The sequence below is a fragment of the Cyphomyrmex costatus genome, unplaced genomic scaffold (assembly GCF_001594065.2).
Source record: "Cyphomyrmex costatus isolate MS0001 unplaced genomic scaffold, Ccosl1.0 scaffold116, whole genome shotgun sequence".
Taxonomy (NCBI): Eukaryota; Metazoa; Arthropoda; class Insecta; order Hymenoptera; family Formicidae; genus Cyphomyrmex; species Cyphomyrmex costatus.
Window position 1 is genome coordinate 719,061 of NW_017275130.1, and position 27,360 is coordinate 746,420.

The window sequence follows — 27,360 nt, forward strand, 5'->3', positions numbered from 1 at the left end:
CGGCGGCGGAGCGCCGACAGTTCGCCGTGTCGTCCAGTGAGCGGACGCGTCCAACTTACATTTTGTCATCCGTTTTGTGTACGTAACGTTTATCGGAAACCGGAGTAACCGAGGGGTAAGACGACTCGTCGTTTTATCGCGTGAACGAGGCCCTAAGTGACAGTGGCGCGAGTTTCAAAATTGTTGCGATATAGGAAGCGAACGGCGAAGGGCCGCACTGTCGACGTTGCCAAGTCTCGTGCTTTCAACGGAAGGGACTCGTCCGTCTTCATCGAGATCTCGACGTCGATCTCACGCTGATCTACGATCGTCTTCCATCGAAGAGGAACGTCGGATATTCGACGGCACAGGATTTTACACGCAGGGATTCCCTCGCGGACCTTTCGTGAATCTTCGTTAATGGTCATCGCCCGGATTTGTTCCCGTCGGACAGTCTCTGCGAATCTCCGAAGTTGCCGGTTTGTCTTACTTTGTCACGTTTAACTACCGACATCAAGTTACAAACTTGGCACGCGCGAATTGTGATCCATGAGACGTCCTGAATTAAAGCTTACGTTTGGAACCTCCTATTTTCCCCGAGGAGGCGAGTTACTGGATTTTGCTCCATTTTCAAGTCATTGTGATCCTATTTGTGAATTGGATATCCATTGTGAGGAAAATAAGAAAAGAGGAAGCTCATCTCGTTTCCTTATCGCGATCGTCGATTATATAATTAATTATTGCAGGAGTAATAAACTTGGGGAAAAAGAATCTGCCTGAGAGAGAAACGAGAAGATAGAAATAAACCGCGTCGTCGAACGGATTAATTTCCATGAGTGCGGCGCACAGAGAAGAGCAAAAAGGTGCGAAACGCAACGGGATTTATCGGGACTCAAGGCTGCTATCGTACGTACGGAAAGAACTGTCTATCGCGTGTGTGTGATCCCTCTAAATTTCTCGCTGTCCCCCCCCATCGAATCTTTCCCCGCCTATGTTTCTCGCGCCGCGTGAAGTAGAACGAGATATTCGACGTTTCGCCCTCCGGCTCTCCGCAGTGCTGCTCCGTCTTTGCGTCTGTTTGCTAGAATCCGCGCTCGGAAACGGACGAGAAAGCACTTCGGGCACATCGACGAGACGACAAAGCGAGAAAGGGAGGGAGACGACAAAGAGAGAAGAGAGGTGGAGGAGAGCAGCGATCTCGAGTCTGTCACCCCGTGTAGTCTCATGATGAGCCGAGGAGCGGTACATGTCAAGCGGCGAACGTGACCGCCGCAGACTACCCCCCCCCCCTCTCCCGTCGACGCCCCGCGTGTCCCAGGGTCGCCGCGGCGAGACGACCCTCGTTAATACCGCAGCCGATCGTGAGAGGAGAATGTCGCGTTAGGAGAAGAGGGCCTTGCGATTTACTTGCTGAATCGATCTACTTTCGACGAAAGTCCCTCCCCTCGATGGACGTTACATCGTCGACTGGAGGGCGACCTCGCGGGATGGTAGTAGCCGGCGACGAGTGCAGCGGATAATAAGGCGTCGTGAAAAGCGGAATCGTCGGCGGAGGTGTAATAAAGAAAGACGGTTTTGTAGAGAAGCAAACGAAGCGGGGGCGTAGTCGGGGCCCACGCGCCGAGAGAGCGTCAAGATGACCATGGCGAGCAACATCGTGGTCGAGTGGCTGCGGTCGCTCCACCTCGGCCAGTACTCGGAGTCGTTTATCGATAACGGCTACGACGACCTTGAGATCTGCAAGCAGATCGGCGATCCGGATCTCGACGCGATCGGAGTCTTCAATCAGAAGCATCGCGCGCGTTTGCTGCAATCGGTGAAGACTCTACGCGAGGAAGGCGCCGCGAGTGTGTACTTTACGCTGGAGGAGACGAACGACAACAGCTGCGACAACATCAGCTCCAAGTCGTCGAGGACGTCATCCGACAGACCACCCAGCGATAAGGAGGCGCAGCGTGCGTCGCCCACGGCCAGCTCCTCCAGCGGCGGTCAGGAGCTGACAAAGTTCGCGGACGAGTACGAGGAGGGCAAGGCCGAGCTGGTGAGAATTCCCAGGATGCAGCTGAGGATGCTACTGCAGGAGAAACTGAGACACGACGGCATCAGGCTGGCCTGCCAACCGTACACCACACCGGTAAGTCAATTTACTTTAGAGGCAAACTCCGTTACGACACGTAGTCTGTCGCGAGAGAATACAGATATCGGCGAATATCGTATAAGTTGAAGTCTTAGATCGGAGAACGATATTGACGTCAAGATGATAGCAATCTCGAGTAACGAAAATATAAAAGTCGAGCCAACGGGAGATGTTATATTATTTTGAGAAGAATAGACATTCTATTATATTTTTTATAATAATATAATATTAAAAAATTACGAAGTTAATAAACTCTATAATTTTCGATTACATTTATATACTCGTTTGAAATGACCAAATCAGTTCGATTTACTTTTCGAAATTACTAATTCACGAATTTACGATTTAATAATTTTCGAACATGGGAATAATTCGTATTTGGTTAAAATGAGATTAGTATAAAAGCTCTAGAGAGCATATAGTTTATATATATTTATGTAAACGCGCGTGATATACGCGCGCACATGTATAAGTATCAAGTTTATAATACAAGTCTAAAGCATACAACATGAATTATTATGTAAATTAAATTGCATATTATATGACGAGAATAATATGACTGTTTACTGTATGTATAGTAACATGAATATTGTTTGAATGATATATATTTTTTGATAGAAAATGTTTATTTTTCCGACATTTCTTCTATATATTTTCTTCTACTTTTTAACAACGGAATAAATAGCCTATTTATGCGCCAAGTAAATAAGTAAATAGGTAAAATTACCTCTTTAAGGCTCGATTATTCCACCATTTTCGGGAAACTTCAACTCGCTATCTTACTCTCTTATGCTCTCTTTTTTTTTTTATTCTTTTGTTTATGCAGTAGATAAATTACTACATAATTTATCCGAAACTGGTGGAACAACATATGTAATTTTAAAAATAACATATTAATCTTTAAAATACATGTAACTTTTAATACAAATGAGGTTTAAACCAATTGGAACCAACACTAGGTGATCGTGTGTGTTCAGAATTAATAATACAAAAGAATTTTTACACACACGATAATCTAGTAATGCTTTTAATTGGCTTTCTTTAAGCCTGTATATTTTCTGTATTTTATTTTATATATGTAATTTCATCTATTTACGTTATACGCATTAGATTAAATTGCTAATTAATTCCAACTCCATAAACGATAATGCTATCTGCTCTTCGTGATACGCCCGACAATGTGTCGCGAACATAATTCTCTTCCATTTTCCTCACGTTATCCACGTCGACGAGCACGCGTCGTCTTTAATACATTACGATACGCATCGCGGATTAGCCACGACAATGATACTCGAATTATCGAGTGAATTATCGGACGGGAATTCAGGTGTACCAGTCGCAAGGGGAGGGAGTATCTGAGACGATGATAATGCTGAAAACTCGCAGCCCTCACATGGCACGCCCTACGAGCGTAGATAATCCCCTGATTCATTATTTCGTTGCATTAGCCACCAACCGGAGATAAGAACAAGCGTGCCATGTTTTACCCTCCATGCACGTTCTTATTCTTCTCTGATCCTCCGACAAGATGGTCGATCGTATATTATATTTTCACTTTTCTTATGGATCTAATTTCTTAAGAATTTTAACGAAAGTTTTAACGCTTAACGTTTCTACGTTACTTACGTGATTTTTTTAACGCAATTATTCGTCTAAAGTGTTTTTGACACTCCAATAGATCTCAATTTTCATTATTCTCTCTGATGGTGATTTACGATTTAACTAAAGATTAATATACGTCTTTTGTTATATACGAAAATGAATGCCAAAATTTTTTTAATTGTGAAATATAAGGAGGGTACAATTTTTCACAACCATACTGGGATCGTTTTATTTCTATATATATACATATACGTACATAGTTTAGAAAAAAACAAAAAATTGTAATAATGACGCTAAACTTAAAGAAAAATTTGTACGAAGTTATAATAATTGATAGCGATTTTGTAATAAAAAGTGAATAAAGATTTTTTTCTTTATTTCAATATATTAATTTTTCCTTCAGTACGTAGCGTCATTGTTATAATGTTTAATTTTCATGAAGAAAAATATAGACCGGAGAAAAAGTGAAAATTGCTGCAGTCTTCTTTGCACTAAATAGAATAACGTATATATAAAAATAGCATACTTAAATTTAACAAATTTATCAGATGAGAATGTCCTCGACATTCCAGAATAATACAGGATTAATATACTTTTGATGAGAAACAATAAAGAATTTTAATTTTCGCATTACAACTTATTTCTTTGTAACTTATGTATATGCATCATGATAGGTGTGGTGTTACACATTCGTTTCGTTCTTTATCACGTGTCAGCAACACAATGTAAAGTTACAAATGTATCTTTGCATCTCGACCTTGTTACATTTATAATGTAGTGTAAAACATATTTTCCATGCAGTTAGTCTAATTAAGGTACGAATATGTAGCGATATACTCGCTAAGGGACTTTCTGTCAGTCGAAATAGATTTTCTCCGGAAAACTTTCACGTGTGTTACCGCGAAGTAGGAAATACCTATACAGTGAAAGCTGTATTCGCGAGGTTTATATTCTATAAAATTGCAGGGAATATGGAAATTCCGAATACGAAAAAGAGAAGTATATAAAAAGATTTAAGGTTTTAGATGAAAGAAAGAATATATAACAAGGAAAAACGCGTTTAAAAATGAGAAACTCATTTTTATTTTATCATCTTATCCGGCGCGGTTGTAATTTAGTGCAGTCAAGAAACAGAACAGGATGGAGGCAAGTACAGAAATAACGTTGCGCTGAATTTTATATATGTTCTGAAAACGGTTTTTAGTATTGTGTCCTAAAAAGAGAGACGTGGATATTTTCTTTCGTAAAAAGAGAAAGGAGAAATTCTAGAATTCAGTATAGGCAAGAAAATAGTAAAATTGAAATGAGTGTATTACATGGAAGGGAGCGGTTTTATTGCAGAAGTATTAAAAAATTTAATTAAATACAAATAATAATTTATTGGACCGTGAAAATAATTACTTAGGAATCTCAAGCATGATGAGAAATATGCTGCAAAAAGTTTTGACATTCTCTAACTAGTTTGAACGTTCTATATAATTATTTTTATGGTCCAAGAAAATTATTTTCAGATCGGTATTTAGTCAAATTTTTAGATACTTTAACAAGATTATTCTTTCTGTGTAAGAATTCGTCTTTTGATGCGTTGTTTCGGTATATTCTGTATATTTGTGTTAATTTCTGTATAAAAATGAGTGAATTTTATATTCGTAGGTACGAAAAGAATTCCGCGTACGAAATAATATTTAAATAAAGAATGCTCGCGAACGTGCATGTACTTATCGTACTTATCTCTGCTGTTAAGCATTAAGAAGCTCTTAATGTAGTTAAGTCGTCCCATTGAGATTTCGATCCCCGTAATTTTGTTGGTGGAGTTGGATATACAAGCCTTGCATGCATACTCGGAACACACATATATGTATATATAGTTCCAAAGCGCGACGGTAATACGAGCAACTGCGAGTGAAACAAAGTCACGAATCGATCGGGCGAATCGCAAGGTGCATTGAGGACAGTATTCCCATTGTCTGAGATATATATATATATATATATATGTAAAATTAGTGGTGGATTTAATTAGGACTATTCTGAGTTTGAGGAACGCATCGTACTCATCGTGTGAATTTGGTTCAGTTGCATATAACTTGACACATTTCCTCCGACATATATTCGTTCACGATGCAAGAAGCATGTCGAGATGGAAAATTTAATAAAAAGATTTAAATTTCTCGCATATACAATTTTCCTTACACCAACTCATGTTTAAAGCTACTTTATTTTTTTTGTATCTTTTATTATTCTATGTGATGAACAATGTGAGGCGCGTGAAGCCGTGTAAACAATATAAAAGCTCCGTTTTAATTTCTCGAATTTTTTAAACATGGTTTTCTCATAAAGAATAATATGACGTTCATAAAGAATGTTGTGAATTGAGAGTTTCTGATGAATTTTCGGAACTTCGTATTATTTTATTTAATGAAAAAATCGAATGAGCTGTGTACTTATAAATATTCTGTGTATTTAATAATTAAAACGATATAATTTAATAAACAGGATTTTAAGAATCATTTATAAGACGTTGAGTTTAAAATACTTTGTATTTTTGCTTTCAAACTTGTTTCATCTGCATGGAGAAATTTTTATTTGTTCCATACTTCATTATTCGACACGGTGTAAAATGCGGGCGCGATTAATTGGACATCGGGAATAAAAGCGAACAGCGTCAAGTGACAATTTCGAGAATGATTAGTCATACGCTCGTTATCAGAATTACAAAGCCGCGGAGCTTTATCGTTCTGGAAACAAGTTTAAAGCCCCGCTTTGTTGCTAATGAGTCAGAGAACACGCGCAATAATACCCTCCACATGTACCCACGTTTGTTAATTAACCGCGCGGCGAGACGATGAAAAGACAGTCGTTTCATATTCGGAAGGGCGTGTGGCTTTTACCGTGTAAATAAGTTTGGCATTACATTCATACCGTTATACAGCTTAATGTTTATACTCTATAACATCTATCATTTATCTCTAAGCCCCGTTTTCACAATATGTGATTACCCTAAAGATTAAAGGTTACCAAGAAATTTATGAATGAATTTCATTGATGAATCTTTTAGTAACCTTTAATCTTTAGATAATCACATATTGTGAAAACGAGCCTTAGACAGATTTTTATTATCTAAGTTTATTATTTACTGAAACAAGACATGATGAAAAGTATAATGGAATGATACAAAAGAGAATTTACTCACTCTGAAAAGAGTTACACGTTTTATAAATATCGGTATCGATTTGACACCATGCGATGTCAATATAATTCTTACTGCATTGGTACTAACATCACATAGTGAGAATTATACTCGTATATAGACGTTGTATGACGTTCAATAAATCTACACCGATATTTTTTTAGAGTATAGATATGGTATATATATTAGTAATATATAATAGAATTTAAAGAATAATTTCTAAATGCAACGTTTAACGTATTATAAAAATTACCATTGTATAATCAAGATTATGTGAGTCTTCCACAAAATTATTTATATAATATTAAACGTAACAGTTCTGTTTACGTTTTCGAAAATACAAACGTTCTGTACACTTATTGCGAATGCATTGTGCAACTTTTGATTAGAGAAAACAATGATGGATACACTCGCGATGTAACAAAAAAATTATCTTTTTAATATAAAAATACAATTACAATTTTTTTGTTTTTTTTTTTCTTTTTCGACAAGTGGTGTAGATATAACGCCGTGACAAGTGTTTTGTTGAAACATTTTGCAAAATAATTTTGTTTACTGAAATTTTTCATAGTGACTGCAAATCGCTGCGTAACTGAAGTTCGCAATTGGAATGCATCGCGAATTTACGAGTGCGCGCGGCGGTTTTTATTTTTACACATCGTCGATGTCCATTTAAATTAGTTCGCAAACTTTAATTTATTCCTCTCGCAAAACGAATGATTTCCCAGAAACACTGTTCGGTAAACGAACTATATACCTATACTTGACAACGAAGATTATAATAGATAGGACAACGTTTCTGTTTAACAATTGTGCAAAGAACTACTGTAAAGTATTGTAGATTACAAATAGATTTTTATAGATTAATACTTAGACTGACGGTATACAAGAATTATTGCATTATTAAATTGAGAATAATAATAGTTTATTTAAGACATAACTAATTATCGAATTTTAATCTATGTTGTAAAATTAAGTTTGACGTATCAAGTTTAATATAGTACTTGAACAGATACCTAATCCTTGTTTTTCTGTGTAAAATTCCAAGCGGATTTCTGAAATTAATTTATTAAAACTGCTGACAGAGCTTAATTACCACAATTTTGCGCTTGCTGCTACGTGCAGTCGAACAATTGTTGCACTTTTGGTTTCGACGCTTTAAAAACAGAAGATACGTAACGCTACAGAAAAATATATTAAAAATATATTAAAAAATATTCTAGTACAGAGAGATTTAATTTTATCGAAATTTAATATTGAAGCTTAATCAGGGAAAAAGTATTGAATGTTGTACATTATCGAGAAGAAATTGTAATGAACATTGGATTGGGTAAAAAAATTCCGGTAAGAATTAAATTTGTTCGGATTTATAATATTATGTAATTTGTAATTGAAAATGTGAAAAATCATCCTTATCATTTTCAACTCTATGATTATACAAATGATCGCATTGATACAAATTTTATTGTTTCACGAATATGTATTGCAATATAAAAAAAGGTATTTTAATATAGGTATTATTGTCTCGATACAGACACTCTGCAATACATTTCTTTGCGTGATAGCGTGTCCAATCGATCGAACAGCTATGAAAATTGCAAATTGAAGTGCAGAAAAGTTTCTGCGAGTTGCATGGAGGGTCATCGAGCGCGCGATTACTCATGCACACCGATTCATTTATGAACTTTTGGGTGGACCAAATGATACTCGCTTTCATTTACGTTCCCAATAAGCGCGAGTGCACTTTCCGTGTGCACTGTTTATGAAATTTTAATGCGGCTGGTTCAACGATACAAACCAAATGACAAATTTTCTATCTCCGACTTCTCTTTTCATGTACAATTCGCACCTAATGCGATCCTTTACAAGCGTCGAACAGAGTTTAACTAATTATTTTGTTTATTTAAATTTGAACATTTAAAGTATATAAGATTTTTATTTTTAAGTGTAAAGCTTTCTTATTCAAGATATCGATAACTTAAACCCAATAATAATTTAAGAAGACACGAATTTGTTGAAAATCTATTATTTCATTATCTATGTAATATCCAAGGTAATATCTTTGTATCTCAATGCAAGAGAATAATGAAAGCTGCAGTAATTTCAACTTTTTCGATTTCGCAATTTAAATATTTTCAACGACCCTCTGATCCTCTGAATTGCATCGTGCAAATTATTAGCGTGTCATCGTAACTTCATTTGACAGAAAACAGCGGCAGCTGAACTGGATCACGATGAAGTTTTTACATATTCTATCTCGTAGTTCGTAAATGCGCTAATTTTTAACCGCGTATGACCCGCAAATGTTCGAAAGGCGATTTATTTTATAACTAACAACGAATAAAAATTTCACAAAGCTCACATATAATCATTATAAATGAAAATGTTCATATTACGCTTTCGTGTTATATATACGTGGCTACTTGATCGACGCGCAGTTTGTGATTTAGAATCGAGACAATCGTGTGTCATCACTGTGTCGTCTCTTGGCTTTGGTGATCAACATATGAATAATACAATTTATACGGCTGGTCGTCTCCACGGCGGACTCACTCTGTATTTTGCACGTCCCCATATGTTACCACTTTTTCGCATGGAACACGTATACACGCGAGCAAATGACCGCGAGCGCGAAGAGAATAAAAAAAAAATCCTGTTTCTCTCAGAGCACGGTGGTCTGGCCGTCACCTGTATCTTTCGCCTCTCGGCACTGCGAACGAGACCTGGCTGGCTGTTCTCTTGTTCTCATGCATGCATGCACGCGCGACTACCTACCGACTGACCTGACTGTTGTCAAAGTGATATTTCCTATCTTGAAACCGTGCGTATGCACTTTCATTGAGGCACAATTGTGCGCACGCAGAAGATACAATTCGTCTGGCTGCAGGCGTCTTGACTGGCGCACATACCTCGCTAATCAACATTCCAACCGTATAGGGACTACGTACAATTACTCGCGATACAATCGCTGCCAATACGCGTCTATTTATCCGTAAGGTCGTTGGAACGTAGCCCACGACGGTGCAACCAACACCTCGTGAAAATTGCACCGTAAGCCGTGCACGTTCACCGAGTTGCGGAAAACACACTGCTCGAAAATTTTCACGATACATTCTCACGATTGAGAATTTATCGTAACTGTTTTTCTTCCCGTTTTTTTTTTCTTGTTTAGCTTACCGCTCATTACTCGCCACACCTTCTCATAATTGTTGGTTGGAACAGCTGGCTGCCTGTGATAGCTCCAAGTTTTAAAGATGTAATCTACGTTAAGCGAGCCCCTTATGAAAAGCGACCTTGTTACGATCCTATTAAATTAATCAGATAAGTGCGACAGACGTGGTTAAGAGAAACTTTATTATGAGATTTATGTTAATGCAATCCATGAATCTCTCTCTGATAATTTAAATCGAAATTTTGTTACTTTAGTTTTTCAAAGAAACCAAGACGAGTTGTGTTATCCGTTTATTTCTTTACATGCCATGTTATTTAAAGATCTGTTTTCTCTATTCCTATATTAGATTGGACTAAAATTCTCGTTCTTGCTTTTGCCAAATTTCACAAACATGTGTTCATTTTAAGTTCCAAAGGCGTACTCTAGTTTTGCCATAGAAAATAGATCTTAATACTGTCTATATATTTTTAATTATAGTATATTATACATTTTCTTCCATTTAATATGTAATGAATTAATTTATATTAATAGTATTTATATACTGTTTTATCAAAATTTATTTTATGAAATTTCATATTCTTCCTCAGCAATCAATATAAAATCGCGTAGGACAAATACGTACTACTTCTTTCCAATCGATCCTACGGAGCATTATGCTTAAAGATTATTCATGTAGATATATATTTTCATCGCTTACTACAGGATGATATAGATAGATTCGTGAAACCTTTTGACCTAGCATTCAGTAACGATTTTTCCCTCTGGAATTGTGCGAAGTGGAAAGAGGTGGTAAACACATTCGAGGTAAACAGATTAGAAAAAAAAAAAATAAATAAAACATCAAACATTTTTGTATGCCCAGAACTAGAGAGCGTTGGAAATGTTATATGATCAAATAGCAGATATTCTATGACGAGATAACGTGTCCGCGAGAGTGCGAGACGGGATTAAATATCCGACGATTATGTGGCGTGCCGCTCACACGTTTCCGACTCGACCTTGCAACGGGAGATAGGAAGAGTTCCGTGAGCGCCATAAAGCGATCGAACAAGCACCTCTTCATCCTCGAGGCGTCTCTAACTCGTCTGGCGAATTTCCGTTATTCACGCCCACGGGAGTGGTCGTTACTCTCCCGGCAGCAGCGTGCTACTCTTTTACGCCGATGAGAGTTGAATTGCGCCAACTTCGATCGTAACCCGCTTCTATTCGCGTCATGTTCACTCTGTTTCTCGTAATAACAGTCGGAATCGCTACGTACACGCTATAGCAAACGACCGCGATTTTGAGAAACTTCTCGTTCAATAAATATTTATTTTGTCAAATGAGTGGCACAGATAGTGTCTTAAATTGCTTTTATTATTTATTAACGCTGCCTTCTTTTCGGATTTCTTAATTGCAATCGAATCCTTTGTTCAAACTTTTTATAGAGCTTAAGTACATGGTGTAATAATAGTCACGTTTTTATCTAATTGCAACGATGACTTATTAGTAATAAGTAATAGTAAGAAACTCAACGTTTTTAATTTATATAAAATTAGATTGATTAATGTGATTCTTGTAATTAAAAGCTAATTAATTAACGATTTTGGATAACCAATAGAATCATTGATTTCTTCAACGATCGTTTTCTTTCTAATGGTTGTACTACACTATATATCTATGTATATTGATATCTCCGTGTCTCTCATATCTGTTCGAGCTTTCTTTATTAGGCATCACGCGAATATAGGTTGGATCTAAGTTGATGATGTTTGATATTTTGAGACAGAGACACTGTACGACGACCGATCGACCTTCCCTATAGTATAACTATAGCGTATCTCGGTGGTAATAGCTTTTAAATATTTGAACGAATGTTCAATCGATATACCTATCCCTTGGCCAAGCGCGTCGCGGCTCTTTCCTTGAGTCTTCGTTCCCTGTTTTCTATTCCGTTCTAACCCATTCCTTTCCACCTAGCAGTCGGCCTGCCGAGCACGTTTTCATGAAATATCGAACACATGGAATGAGATTCTCTTATTCCGTAAGGGGAATGGCGACCATGGAGAGCGAACGGCCGGGTAGTCGGACTTTAGGGCCCGGGGGAGCAAGAGAGCGTGGATCGAAATGGCAGATATTACGCGTCGTTCGCGACGACGCGGCCGTATGATTGATGCAAGACAGTTACGCCGGTCATGTGTAGCTCGTGTAACTACACTGTCTCTGTATGCGCGTGTGGCGTGTGATTATTATTCAAATTTTCACGATAGCGAACGCCCGGCGGGCTTCCAGCAGGCAGTGCCGATTGCCCACCGAGATTGCTCCTAGTGAATATTTATTAAGCGCGCCTCTATTTGTTAATCGTTGTCTCGCGCCACCACCCGCGCATCGCGATACCGGATACGCGCCACTTCGGCGGCTTATCATCGCGTATTTTTCTCGTTTCTACTTTCCGCTCCGTCCCGGTTCTACTTCATCGTTCCTTGTAAACGGTCCGTCAGGTCTGAGGATGTAATCAAGGAGAGTCTGGAAACGTCATGGGGGACGCATCGAGTGTATGAACACGGAATTTATGGTTCTCGCGGCAACCACCATTAATAACCCCACCTTTGTCTCTCTGTCTTCAGTTTCCTTTTCCTATCCGTCTTACGCGAATCTTCTCTCTCTCTCTCTCTCTCCCCCTCTCTCTCTCTATTTCTCTTTCCGCGCCTTGACAGGACGCCAAGATTCCGTCTCTCAACATTAGCGTGTTCGTACGTCTCCTAGCTTCCTCCAACCGTTTCGCTTCGGAACTCGACGAGAACGATACGCCGCGCTATCATACCTGCAGAGAAGTGAGTTTGGAGTGGCATTAATGAAGAGACATCGTCGCAAGTCGTTGTGATAAAGCGAGGAGCCGTTACCGTCGCTTTTAATTAAGCTCCCGCTTTTAACGCGCCAATTATAAGAGCGAAGAATTTATACGCATTTAACCTGAAAGTACCAAGTAGCTGTGACATCGATTACGCTACGGTGCATCTATGCAAACCAGTCTTCTACTGGATAAAGTTCTAGTGCCCTTCGTTCGTGCTGGCAGCAGAGAAAATTACGCTTTTCTCGTGTTAAACTGTGCGCGCATTTTTCGATCATTCGTCCTCAAGTCACTCATCTTGCAAGCGCGTCTTATATAGCAAATTCGGTTGGACGAATTAAAATCAATGTACATTAAAGCGTTATTATGATGAACGTAAGGTTTTTAGTTATATAGAAAAAGACAGGAGATTGAAAAGTCCATTACAAGTGTTATAGTGAAGCAGTTGTGCGTAATTATATAGAATTTGCGATTCAAAATATTATAACAAGAAAGTTCTCAAAAAATTAAGCAACAAGTTATTTGTAAATTTTCATTTTAAGCAGCGTTTGAAGTAGAAGGCTTAAAATATGGCCAATTATAAGATTATGTTTAGACGGCTACTTGTCATGAATCGCACGTGCGATAGCTTAATGAGCACACACTTCGTTCACTAATAAGGTCTCATCTACAATAGACACACAAGCTGTGTCGCAGGTTTGTTGCGACAGCCAATCTGCAGCATCAATTTTAATATTGATGCTCCAGATTGGTTGTCGCAACAAGCTTGCAATCTGTGATACAGATTGTGTGATTATTAAGGATGAGGCCTAAAATTCACAAATGATCATTTAAACGTAGTTTTGTATAATCTATACTTAATCTTATTCTAACATCTAAAAATTGTCGCTTAAATAAATAAATTATAAATAAATTTTTATTTAATTTTTCAAGAATTTTTTTTGGCTATAATATTTTGAGTCACGAATTTTAGGACACACTGCATTATTTATCGTACTATATGTAATAGCGAAGTGTCTAACCACGAGTATTCATTTATCGAATATTCTGTGCATCATATCTCCATTTCTCGATCTCGCTTTTGCTTCGTCGTACATAGTGCTTGTCGGCTTGTCGATTGACTTTGGTGTTTGTCTCGTTTTGATTCAATTTGTACTTATGCCTTCTCCTCCACTCACACGCTATTGCGAGTACTCCGACAATCAGATTAAGCAAGCAAACTGATTCAATATCCGACACTACAGAATAGTTCAAAATTTGTGCTTACGTTTATGGTTCTACAACCAAGATCAATTCAATAAAGCATCTATTATTGTTTTTGTTTGATATATATATATAGTAATAAATATTATTAAATTATTTAACGACTGAGAATTTTTACGTTTATTAACATATTTTTTATATAGGTATTTAAGAACACAAATAATATCTGCACAGAGAGAGTTCTGTCTATCTTGGAATTCTGTGGGGCGTGACTTTTTAATTAATCACTATTGATATGATAATTTATTATATCAAAAGTTCGACTATAATTCATTTCAAAGTTTCAATAATAATCGGCGCACTCTCTCTCTTTTATACAGAGATCGAACCTTTAAGATTAACTGACGCACGTTCTACTGTAAGTGAATAAATCATACTTTCGATCACGCCAAAAAATCCGTTCCAAAAATCATTTTTTGTAGTCTGGCTGGCGGTCCTCTTAATTTTCTAGGCGACTGGTTCCATCGATAACAGTCGCTATTAATTAGTTTACTGTACTCTCACGCGGCGTAATTTGCAGCAATCGAGTGCTACGCACTTTGTATTTCAGCACACGTATCCCGCTGACATTAATAACGGTGCGGTTCATTCGAGAAGGCCATTAGTCGCTGTCTTAGAGGACTAAGCCACTGCGCCAAACGGGGAAGAGAAGGGGATAGTTGGCTGTGGATTCTGTCCCAAAGTCGCGAGAGCCCGCTTCGTTACGAGCGGATACACGCGGGATAGGATTTTCCTTTCTCAAGGATTTCACAGGCTCCTTTTGCCCCCTTCTTCCCTCTCTCGCTATCTTGTTCACCTCGTTTTCCTCCCGTGCTGTCCTCCCTCCTTGTGTACTCCCTCGACTTTGTACAAGCCGCATCGAGCTACTGCTCCGAACTTTTCGAAGACGAGGGTTCGAGTCTCGATTAAGGGTGACTGTAGGTATAGAGAGACGTTAGGCTCAGCGTCTCTGAGCAGTAAGTAAACCCCACTCTTCTTGCTTGGGATTTTGTGAATAGAGGAAAATGTCCCATGACGCTGGATTGACCTTTTACGCTTTCTGCAGGAATAGCATTCCTTACGCGAAAGAATCACGATACGTTTAGTTTAACAAAAAATTACAAACGATAGTAAGTGAATAAACTACTTGCAACTTTGAACAGTAACTGCAAACTTTAACAAAATTTAATCATCTTGTAAAACTTTTTGAAGCACAGTAATGGCTAAAACTGTAAAGATAATAATGCTGCAGAATATGAAGGAAAATATATTTAATAAAAAAAGTTTACTAAAGAAATATCAGCGTTATAATAACGCAATTGTAATACATTTTGTAAAATATTTTATAGAAAGTTTTATATAGTTAATCTCTGAGTTAATTTTATATATGAAATTCTATTATACTTTTATAGTCGCAACCTATATAATATAACTCTACCACGCATGGATTTGTGCTAGATTAATTCATGTATAAAAACACACAAGTAAAGATTCTTGAAAATAAAATTACAAAATTAATTTAAAACAAAGTAATAATAAATAAAAATGCGATTAAGAACGCGCAATTATATTTTATATTGTAGAATATTAAATTAATATATAAAAACAAATTTAATGTTTTGTGTGTAACTCAAACTTGAATGGCTAAGTTTGAGCCAATGTTATATTTATTCTTATGTATTAATTTATTTTATAAAATATAATTGCATACCGTCGAGATCGCGATAAATTTTTATTATTCTTGTTTTAATATAATTGTATAAATTTATACATTTTGTGTTATTCAAATAAAATAATGTTTGTCAGTTTTTCGAAAGCCTTTCTCATTTCTTTTTCCTCCGAAAAATACGTGCGTGTCAACAGTCCATAAATTAGAAAAATTATTTATAGAACGGGACTCGTTTGAGAACTTTGTTTTACTTTTTACAAAAATAATGAAAAAAGAAAATAATAACCGAGTTGAGAAGGAAGTTGTCATTAATGAATTTATTTACTGTTCCTGATATTTTGCCGGTATGTTAAAAAGATGCATTATGTTACGTTTTTCATCGAAGTAAGGAAGGATTTCGAAATAACTGACAAAATACAGGATCATTCGATCGTACACTTTGTATCACACCTCTTCTTTTTAATTTAGTTTTCTACTTAAAAAGGACACGATACTACTTTTTAAATGAATCCATTTTTGTGTACAGCATAGTGTGTTATTTTTACACGGAAAACTAATTACACACATATATTGAACACACACTTTTCTCATACCTGGATTTTCATTATAACTCTCAGGATCCGATTTTTCATTATCTAAGTAATTTGTGGATAAGAGCTTAACCTGATGGTTCACCCAATCATTCATCTATGATGATATCATGGATGAAGCCCCCCATTGGGTGAAACATCAAGTTAAGTTTAACCACACAAGTTAACTAGATAATGAAAAACCGAACCTCACAGATCATATACGTATATACGTATACACTCACATGAGCATTTACGTGCGTACAAGTGGACACTTAAGTAGACGCATTAGATCGTGTGCGTAGGTCCCCTAAACCTCCAGCAGAGTTAGCACGCGGTGCATGCCGCGCGCTATCTAGCCGGTATTAAAGACTCGGATTGTATTACTCGGGTTCCCGAGTAATAAACATGTTTAATTGCAACGCTAATGTCAGAACGGGGGTGCTAAGCTCGCGGGAACAACCCTTTCTGCGCGAAACACCAACGGGGTACCTAAGTTATTCACGGCTTCTTGTTCTTCGTGCTATACAATATCGCCGTTATCGTGATACGAGTTGTTGCGAGCCCGAAAGCAGCCCGATAATCGATTACATCGATGATTGGTCGAGATGGAAAATGCGAACCGATCGATTTATACGTCTAAGAGCCGCGGCCGTTCTGCATTCCGCCTGGCTTCTGATATCGACGTTTATTACTCACCGGAGGCGCCTGCTGATGCGGTATTGCGGACCAGCTGGCCGGCTGGCAGGCGGTCTATGGTATTTTGCGTACCCGCGATAGATCGTGCATCTTCCCTCTCGTCTTTCTCTCACAGAGCTTCACCAAATTGATTACGCGCTTGTCTATCCGCGAACACAATTGCGGCTGGTCGATCGATTAGCGCACGGTACTTTGGTTATCCTCCTTGCAGCTATTATACTATGGATAGAATCGATATAGTTATCCCTATGTCAAATATTATAACAAGCAACGGTTAAATTTCCGAAAATATTTGTGCTTTGACTTTACTAATTTAATATACAGCTTTCTTTATAATCAAAAAATTTGATAATTATTTCATAATTTATATTAAATTATTTAACTAAATATTGGAAAAAATTGAAAAATTTCTAGTACTTTTTTCCATTTTTTGTGATCAGAAAGATATTTACACTGTTAAATTTGTAGTATCAAATTTAAATCACCACTGCTCTATGACCTTACTCAATATATCGTTAGTTATTTTATACTAAAGCAATAGAATTAAACGGTTTAAAACAGTTCACATTGGATTAAGTTTGACTTATAGGTTTAATAGGTGTAATATGTTTTTTCTTTTGCGTGTTATAAATTCTTGTTAATAATTCGAGTAAAAACAGAAAGTTCGATTAATTCGCTGTCATGTGACATTGATATATAGCACAAAGTGGGCGCGATAATTTCTGTCGTGTTTCGAATATCACAGCATCTACTCGCGCCATCAACGCATTATGCGACGCATTTTGATTAGCGACAATAACATGTCTCATGCTACGTTACAAAAAACGTGTCTTTCTTTCGAGGGTCAAAAGAAATGCAACTTCAAATGATTCCGCGTTATAACGTTATCACGTCCGGTATATCGGTGGCGTTGCACACCCCAAGACGATAAAATCGTCGGCAGGTTCGTCAGTTTTATCAGCCTCAACCGATCGATTGTTCGAGGGTGGCGTGTGGGTCATTGCTACTAGTGTTGGAATACGGTATGAAACAAAGGCACAATCTCTTGTTACTGAGGATTAAGCACGACGGAGGCAGAAAGCTTCGAGGGCTAATGCTTGGCTGGTCGAAATTCTTCAGGGTAGCGAGACATTGTGAGTTAGGGTTGCGGGTTAGTTTTTCTGTTGAGGATTTTTTGACCCATGGCTGTTTGGTCTGTATGTGAAGTAGTACGCATGGAAATTCAATCATTTTTTCCATTGTTAAAAGTACAATGTATTTTACAATTTTGTCGTTTATAATTCTGCGTCGGAAAATGACAAGTAGCTCGCATGTGAACAATATGATTTTTAATATATATTTAGTCATCGATTAAAAAGCACACAATGAGAGCCTTGCCTATAGTTTGCCACCCTCTTTAATCGCACATAACACTCAAAGGCTGCCCTCTCGAAATAGATCCTCAAATGGATTTTCGAATATCGAAGTGGCCAATTAATCGAGTAGTGTCGACCGAAAATCTGGATATCGCATATTCAACTCTGGCGGAAATCCAACGATTGGCCCGCATGTTCGGATTAGTAGTGTTCACATCGAGAATTCGCATTTCCATCTCTATGTAGATCTCACAAAATTAGACAATGCATATGTCAAACGTGGATTCGAAACGTAATAGTGTGCAATGTAACGTTTAATCGCACGTGGCGACCCGTTTGAGCTCATTTAGAATCTTAATGTCTAAATTACACAGCTATTGAACAAGTGTAATTTTCGACTATTCTATTACTCACAAATCTACCTACTTGCTATTAAATCGGTATTTTAAACTACTAATCTAGTTTGCTTCAGTATAAAAGAATTTGTACAAAGTTCATAAATTATGAAATTCATTATACCAAATAATATTTAATATGAAAAATGGATCTTAAAAATTACGAACTTATATTAATAAACGTTATTAATCCTTCGTCTGCAATCCGAATTTTTTTTAGCACAAGCGAAATTTGATTTTTCCTCTTGAAATGTCTTATCAAAAAATTAATAAGGTAATAGAGATATTAAAAAGCAGATAATTCGGAATTTTTCCATATTTTTTGAGAGCCTAGAACACTATCAAAACTTGAGCTAAACGGAGAGAGTAAAAATATGATTACAGACGGAGAGTTAATTACTCACTGGAAACAAAGTTTACATTAATTGGAATTCTGATTGAAAATGGACAAATCAAAATTTCCTGGGGTTGAACGTATTATAATTTTAGTTGAGATAACTAAAATTCTGATTGATATCAGAATTTTCTGGTTCGTTTATTTTCAATCAAAAATTTTCTCAATGTTTTATAAGAATCTGACATACTCAATCGTATTATAAGAAGACTCAATGCAGCTGTCAAGAACGAATTTAACACCAAATCGATAATATCTATCCTACTTACGTTCAAGTTAATAATAGAATCGTCGATCAACATGAGACTTAATCTTGATGTACATATTCTGCGCAATTTGAACGTAACAATACAGTTAGATAGGTGGATACGTATTGCTATTTCGGTACGGAGTAGTCATGAAATTTCGAATGGCAGGACGTGCTGCACCGCGAAAGGCATAACGTATTATACGCGGGCGAGTTGGCAGGTGGCAGTGTACAAGGACCGCCGTAAGTCAGGAATCTTTAATGCTGTCCCGTTAGCCGCTCGACTGGCATGACTTATTACCGTTTCCGGGTAGCTGGGCGCGAGGCACACGATATATCAACCGTTTTTAACTCCGCTTTGTCACGGCGCGAGGGAAAGAGTCACCGAAAAAGTCGCCCGGTCTCCCACGCTGGCGGCGTCGATCCAATCCTCGAGAACGAGCACCGTCACAACCTGCTCGAATGTACCCGGACGCGGGGCTCAGATCCCATCCGATTTGTGAACGAGGCAGATTTACTTTCGCCCGCTGGCTGGAAAAATGGCACGGCTTTACCGCGAAAATCGTCGCCGGCAACCGTGCCGCCGCCGCGCCGCGCCGCCGCCACTTTTATCGTCCACGACAACGAATCTCGGAGAGACGAAGCGAGGCTATTACTCGACTTCCGGCGCACAAGAGCCTCGAGATGTCTGATTACTTCCGAGAGTCTCTCGTTCTCCGTTAAATCTCGTTGTCGCGCAAGCTCTCTTTTCGCGCGACGTTTATCGTCTCGTCTTTCTTTTTCTTTTTTTTTTTCTTATTATTCAAACGAGACGAATATGTCGACGAGAACGTTAAGAAACGATATCGTAACGCGACGTACCGCGTACTTTGTAATAATACCGGCAGTGCTCATAAGATCTCGTTCCGATCGATTTTGTAACGTACGGAACACCGCGGGTCCCTTTCTCTGTAAAGGCAACCGGTGGCTCGATTATATTCAGTGCTCGCTATCGCGTGCTACTCTCCACGCTCTTTTTATTCTTGTGAACGAACGACAAAAAACGGTCGATTCGTTTTGCAGGCGTGCCACGTTGGTGAACACTATGTATTTCTCGAGAGGAATAACGCACCATAAACACCGCATACCTATTGTATGTAACACAAAAAGGAACTTTCATAAAATAAATCGTGTCACGTTGCATTAATTATTTATCGACAAAGAAAATTAATAACTATGTTTTGATAACAATTGCGGTATTTCCGAGGGTATTTCTAATAGTTTTCAGGACAATTCGACAGAATTTATAACACTGTTTTGTATTTAAAAGGATGTCATCCTTTATAATTGTTTAATTATTTAGCAACAGCATAAAAAGATAATCCACTGTAGACTAGCTTTTTATGCTGTCGCTAAATAATTAAATGATTATGAAAGACAACCTTTTCAAATATAAAACAGTGTTTATAAATTTAAATTCCATTTGCGTGACACCTTTATTTCTATTTACAGATTGTCGTGTGTCATCTTTATGAGTAATTTTTTATGAATATATTTTTAATGTATTAATTACACAACATTATAATTGGATATGCATAACTTGTTAACACATTGTGCGCACGTTGCAGCATAAACATTACATAAATTAATGTAAAATTTGTGAGATTCTTAAATTTTTTATTAAAAGAGTTTTCTTGGTACAATATGAAATTTTAATGATGTGGACGGTATAATGGCGAAGTGGAACATTAAATTTCTTCAGCGTCCAGTTGAGATCATATATTTCTTTGAAGTAACATCAGTACTGCAGAATCATATAATGCAGCATGCTGAGCAGAACGACTGGTGCTCGTGACACATCGCTATATTACAAGACTCGGTTGATGTTTATTGTACATGTAAAGAAGACGCATGATTCATTTGAAACTACAAAATTCGTACGTGATGCAAATATTAAAAATTGTTTTGAATATATGTTAGATATATAACATATGTTTTAGTATACTTTTTGTGGTATATGTATAGCATTCCAAATCATGGCCTCTTTTATCAGTAATATATAAAATATTTTAAAAATTATACTGCTAAAATAAAATACTATTTTATTATTTTCACGCCTCTCTCTCTCTCTCTCTCTCTCTCTGTCTACGTTAGTTATATTATTAATAATAATCTAATTTTAAAATTCTTAATTTATTTTAATTTACAAGTTTCTAGTTCTTATAGTTATAACAAGATCAATAAAAGTATTTGATTTTTTTGAAGAACAGAGTGTAACGTATAAAGCAAGAAATTTAGATGTATTTGTATATACAACAAATTATCGAGATGATCGATTTTCAGAGTATTATATTCACGAGTTTTTACAACAGCATCCGTCGATCCCTCCGTAGTAATTCCGAAAAATCCTAACCCGGATTTACTCCGGGAAGTTTCCCAGGCCACAAAGCTGTCGGGGGCGGATGGTTATTTTACGCGCCCCGCACCCTATTCTTTGCCATACGAATGCGGGCTAGTATACCCAAAGGCACAATTATTTCTTGTGAAACGCTTTCACATTTTCTGGAACGAATTGGCGCCTAGCGCAAGCAATATAACATAATAAGAATAACCAATTAATGACAGGAGTCGATATATCATTCTGTGAAAATGAGGGAAAAACGACAATCAAACAGAATATTTTTTATGTCGTTTTTTCGCTTACATGTATAATACACAGAGTATCCTAAACATACATGGATTACACAAGTTTTCGTCAATTTATAATTTACTGTAAATTTTAATAACTCATAGAATTTATTATAAATTAAAAAAATTTTAAATTTTTGTTAATTTACGAATTTAAATATTTAAAATTAAATGAGTGTTGTACACACAAAATCAAGCTTTTGACGTTTCTTCATATTAAATAATCGAGTAAAGTGTAATAATCTATTATCGTATAAAAAATAAATTGAATAAAAAAAGATACAGTTTTATTATATCTTAATAGTGTCTACGTGTTTTATTCTAGAATCGATAACGGTAACTTCGGATCTATTAACGCCTCGTCATTTAAACAAACCACATTCTTTTTAGTCTAATTTTCTATATATAGTCGAGAGAGAAAGTGCGTGTGATACCCAGGGCATTTCTGTACACGTATACAGGTGAAGCGCGTTCGTTCCACGGCAGGTGTTGATTACGCTTACGGCAACAGAAGGGAGAAACCCGGAGGCCGGTTTCGCGCGGGTATTGTGCCCGCGAGAAGGCGGTAATGGCCCTTTAACCTGTAACCCCAAGTAATTACCGAGTTAACCGATGCAAATTACAATAATTTGCGCCAAGGAAGCGGCTGCCCTTGCCGCCCTCATCATCTTAACCCCATCCTGATTTAGCTTTTCAACCCCGCGCCGCGTCGGTTATTCTTTTCGGTGTTAAGCGAATCGCTTCCAACACGCCTGAATCGTTATCTGCATTTTTTATGCCTTTTAAAGTTTCGTTCGTCGTTCGCGCGCGGATGGAAGCTTACGCCCCGAATACTCTCCTCATATTTTTAACGCATATCACAGCTGTGGAGACTCACGCGTCATCGAGCTTGACGTTTCTATGTCGACGCGTTAGTGATGTCGGCGAGCAAAACATTTATTGACTGCCAACATTTTTTTCATTGAACCATCCATCCACACCATGTATAAAAGATAAGACATCTTACTTTTTTTTTTAAAGATATAAGAAATTTATCTTTAGAACGATCATATTATAGGAGATTTTTAATGGCTTTTTGAACAAGCTTCGTGACAGGACAGCGAGACAATCCGTTGAATTTATTTCTCAGTGCTCAATAAAGACATATATGAAGTGGATTATTTAATAATACTTTAACGTACTCCCTGTGCGGAAAGCGTGTCGACACAATAATTATGTGCATGCGAATCGAGTCGAGATATTTATTTCAAAACCGATTTATTGCAAAAAAAAATAGATAGAATAACATGGGCGTTAATTATAAAATAGTATAGTTATAACTATGTACTCGAAAGAGTATGCGTGGAAATAATTTATCGGACGGATGATAAGGATATATTTAATAATCGATATCACAAGATATGGGGCAAACGTGCGGGCATATTATATCATACTTCTGCATCTCTTATAGAAATTTAATATCGCGTGCGTTTCGTGCTTACAGTATATTCGACCACAATTGATATCATTTGTATATATTTTACGCCCAATTATTTTCTCCGACAGTCGGCCGTTCCATTGCGTCACGCACGCTCGATAACCCGTATATATAGAGACGATGTTATCTCGCTTCTTTAAAGGCGATAATTCGCGAGTCTGTCTGTTGCGAATAGCGCTTATGAATGCGATACGTGTCTCGGAAACAATGGTCTAATATACGTACATCTATCCTGTTTGCACTAATACTTTTCTACATCCTCTGATACTTGGTATGCACGGTATCACGTTCGCGTATACATATCATAATAAATCGCGTTTTATAGCCGACACGTATACAGCAATAGCTTTCAGCGACGCGCCGATATGCGAAAAATGTTTGCTAAATAGTTTGTTAGATCGATCGTAATGCTGGTGGGCGCGAAACAGCTAGATTGCACGAGTGTGAGAAAAATTTATATATTTCTATTCGGATTCTGTTGTATCACCTGATATTGTTATGTGCTATTGATAATTTTACAAAAGCCGCGATCATCGAAACCGTCTTTCTCAATTCTCTCGTTTCCGCTTCAACTGAATGGTCAATATGAAAAATTGGATAATCTCCGTAAAATGAATTGAAATCATAAGCCCAATGCAATTCAAAAACGCAGCTTCTTTTCGCTATGATAATTCTAAAATGAGAGCAAAAAGGCAGAAGATTTATTGGTAAAATATGTATGTCTATTATTTTTAATATCTTCAAAAATTTAAAAACATAAAAATGTAAAAAGGTTATGAATGTTAAAATTGTAGAAATTTGAAAGAGAGAGAAACATTAAATAAATTTTATTTAATTCCTTTCGATTACTTTTTACGACTTGGGAATAAAAAGTTATAAGTAAAATATTTATTTATTCAAATTTAAACTTACTAAAATAATAAAATAAAAAATTTTACGACGTGCTATTTGTCGGAAGGTTTAAAGCACCTTTTATACAGCAGTCTTTTGTGCAGTAAAAGCATCCTTTTACACAGTAACGCTTGCAATAAAATTACATTGCGTGCTATCTTCCGGAAATAAAAGCGTGGAACTATTTGATTGCGCGCAGCCCTATCAACGATCGATCCTCGAGGGTGCAAAATCACGTCAAAGCCGTAATTCGAGTGAGACCGTCGATCGCTTTCGCCTTTCTGAAATCTACGTCCTTTTGTAGGCGGCTTCGACCTCGACGAGGAACGCGATAGGAAATGACATCACGTTTGATATGCGGCACGTAGCGCGTGGCGACGCGACACGACGCGGCGACGCAACGTGCGTCTGCTGGAAGCAAAGTTTTCCGATGGCATGTGTCGAGAGGAGGCAGGTCCCGATGGTTATGCAAAGGGATCGTCGAAAGGAGGGATCCCGGGCGCGCTATGACAAATGACAAACCCGTCAAGAATAGAGCGGAAACTGGGAGGACGCGACGAACGGCGAAACGTATAGCAGAAGGGTGGTGACAGAGCTGAGAGCTGGTTCTCGCAGAATGCGCCGAACGTATCCGATGTTGTTTAAACTTTGTGGTTTACCTGCTCGCTGAACTTTACACTTGCCGGTGCAAGTGTTATAGTTTGCCGGATCGCTGGAAGCTATCGCGTACCGGCACGGCGCGGTGGTAGACCAGGGGAAGAGAAGAGAATGCGCTGGGTCAACGGAGGTAATTAGCGTACACGTTGGAATATAAATCATGCCGGAAGGGGGCTGCGCGAGAGGTACCGCAGACCGTTTATTAATTTGTAATTGCAATCCCTCGGATGTATAGCTTTTCGAAAATTGCAGGTTTTGCCGCGAGACTCATTGCTACCACGGAGATTTTAGCGTTAACTAGATACTTTCTTCCGGTCATCTGCGGTTGTCTTCGAGCTTGTACTCTGTATGTATATGTATGTGTGATATACATCGGTCTTCTATATTAGTGCTTTTGCACGGTTCTACGGGGACCTTTGTGGTTACTCGTCGATCCCGTTCCCATGTCGTGAGCGCGCCGCGCTACATCATCGACGAACGTTTAACTGAGCCGTTCAGACGTGACGACTTTCATGCTTCCTGATTGTTGCATTCGACATGCTGGTACCTAAGGATGGGACGAGGGAAAAGATTGTGGTTGAGATCTGCAGGTTATAATTTTTTTATTAATTGTATAGTTTAGAAACAGCACATTAATTAACAATCAAAGATACATTGTTAAATATATACTTTTAGGCTGGTAACTAATGAATTACACATTGCTGATTTCTATACCTAAATAGAATTAGCATAAAGAGCTAGCGTGTATAATGACATAGATGTTAACATTACCATAAACATACAATTGTAGACTAAACGTATACCTCAATGACTCTTATAATCAGTTACTAATATGTATAATTCATTACATTGGCATGTATTATGTGTATCTAAAGTAGGTCTCATATACAACGCAGAGACATCGGAAAGGTAGATATTAATTTTCGTACGAGAATTGAATAGTAGAAATGGGCCTCGCACACCTTATCGTCCTCTTATCATACTCGGCCATTCGAGCAAACGAGGGTCCGCAATGAGTTTTGGAAACGAGGTCGTGCCAGGAGAATGCTATTAACCCATCTGTCTTTCTTGCTAATGATTGTACGGCCACGTGACGCTTCGCAGTTTTCGACATCGAGCAACCTTGCACCGACCTCATCGTTTATTTCCGGAATCGACGACGAGCTCTCTTTGGGAGATGTCGATCCATCTGATAGAATTAATAGACATCGAAATCGGGCAAACTTTGCCACTTACTGGCTTGATCGGTTCCCCGTGTTTCTTCCGCGGCTTCTTCATCCGTTATATAATCTATCAGCTTTCCACACGACGGCTCTGACCTGCCTTAAGACTCCTATGAGGAAGCTTCACCAGGCCGACCTACCATAATTTATCGGTCCACGTGATGGAGCCTAGACGGGGAGGTTTCCATCTATCATTATCGTGAAGCGAAGCCATCTCTTTCGTGTCTTCAATCTCTTTTCTCGTCTTGCCTCCTTTATCGACGTGCAAGAAAACACTCTTGTCAGTGTCTCAGCATCGATCTTGCTCTGCTTTCGATGCTTTCGCGCAAGAAGCTGTTGTCGACTGTATGTGGAATTATTCTTTGAAAGAGTACTTCTTGTTTGTCCGCGGTTACTGTTTCAGTAGAGCGTGTAAAGCAAAAACTTTTGCAAACGCTAGCGAAATAGTTTCTGTTTGCCTTCCACGACGACCACTATGATGGAGATTTGATGACACAAATAAACACACTATGCAAAAGTAAACATACATTTACAAACAGAAACTAAAATTTCCTTCATTCTGCTCACGCAAAGAAGATTATGCTTGAAATTAGAGTGATAGAGATTGCGGATTTTTAATTAATTTTGAAGTTACATGACGCATATCAAAAATATGAGTTAGATACAATGCAGAGTTTCAAGAGTTTGAAAATTTTAACTATAATAATTTTTTAAATATTTATTAAAATTATAAAGTTTGTAATTAAACTCTTATTTTTCACTCATAAATACGACACCGAAGCTACTTTTTTTTTTATTGTAATCTATTTTTGCAATATTTTATCTTCAAGCTGAGGGTATGTTAAGTTAGCACCCCAACTATAGTACTCAGGAGTTCTGATTAGAGTTCCCACTTCCTTTTGACGAGACGAAGAGTTCCCTATAGTTAATAACAAGAGTTCCGCTCAATAAACATTTTTTTTACATTT

The 27,360-nt window shown here is 37.6% G+C and overlaps 1 protein-coding gene across 1 annotated transcript in view; it reads left to right on the forward strand.

Moving 5' to 3' along the window:
- Positions 1 to 1,359: 1,359 nt before the first annotated feature.
- LOC108777795 (SAM and SH3 domain-containing protein 1) overlaps positions 1,360 to 27,360 on the forward strand; it is a 342,555-nt gene continuing 316,554 nt past the window's right edge. Inside the window, exon 1 of the mRNA XM_018544762.1 lies at positions 1,360 to 2,113. Coding sequence (XP_018400264.1) covers positions 1,616 to 2,113 — 498 coding nt within the window. The 5' untranslated portion in view covers positions 1,360 to 1,615. The remainder of the gene's footprint in view (positions 2,114 to 27,360) is intronic.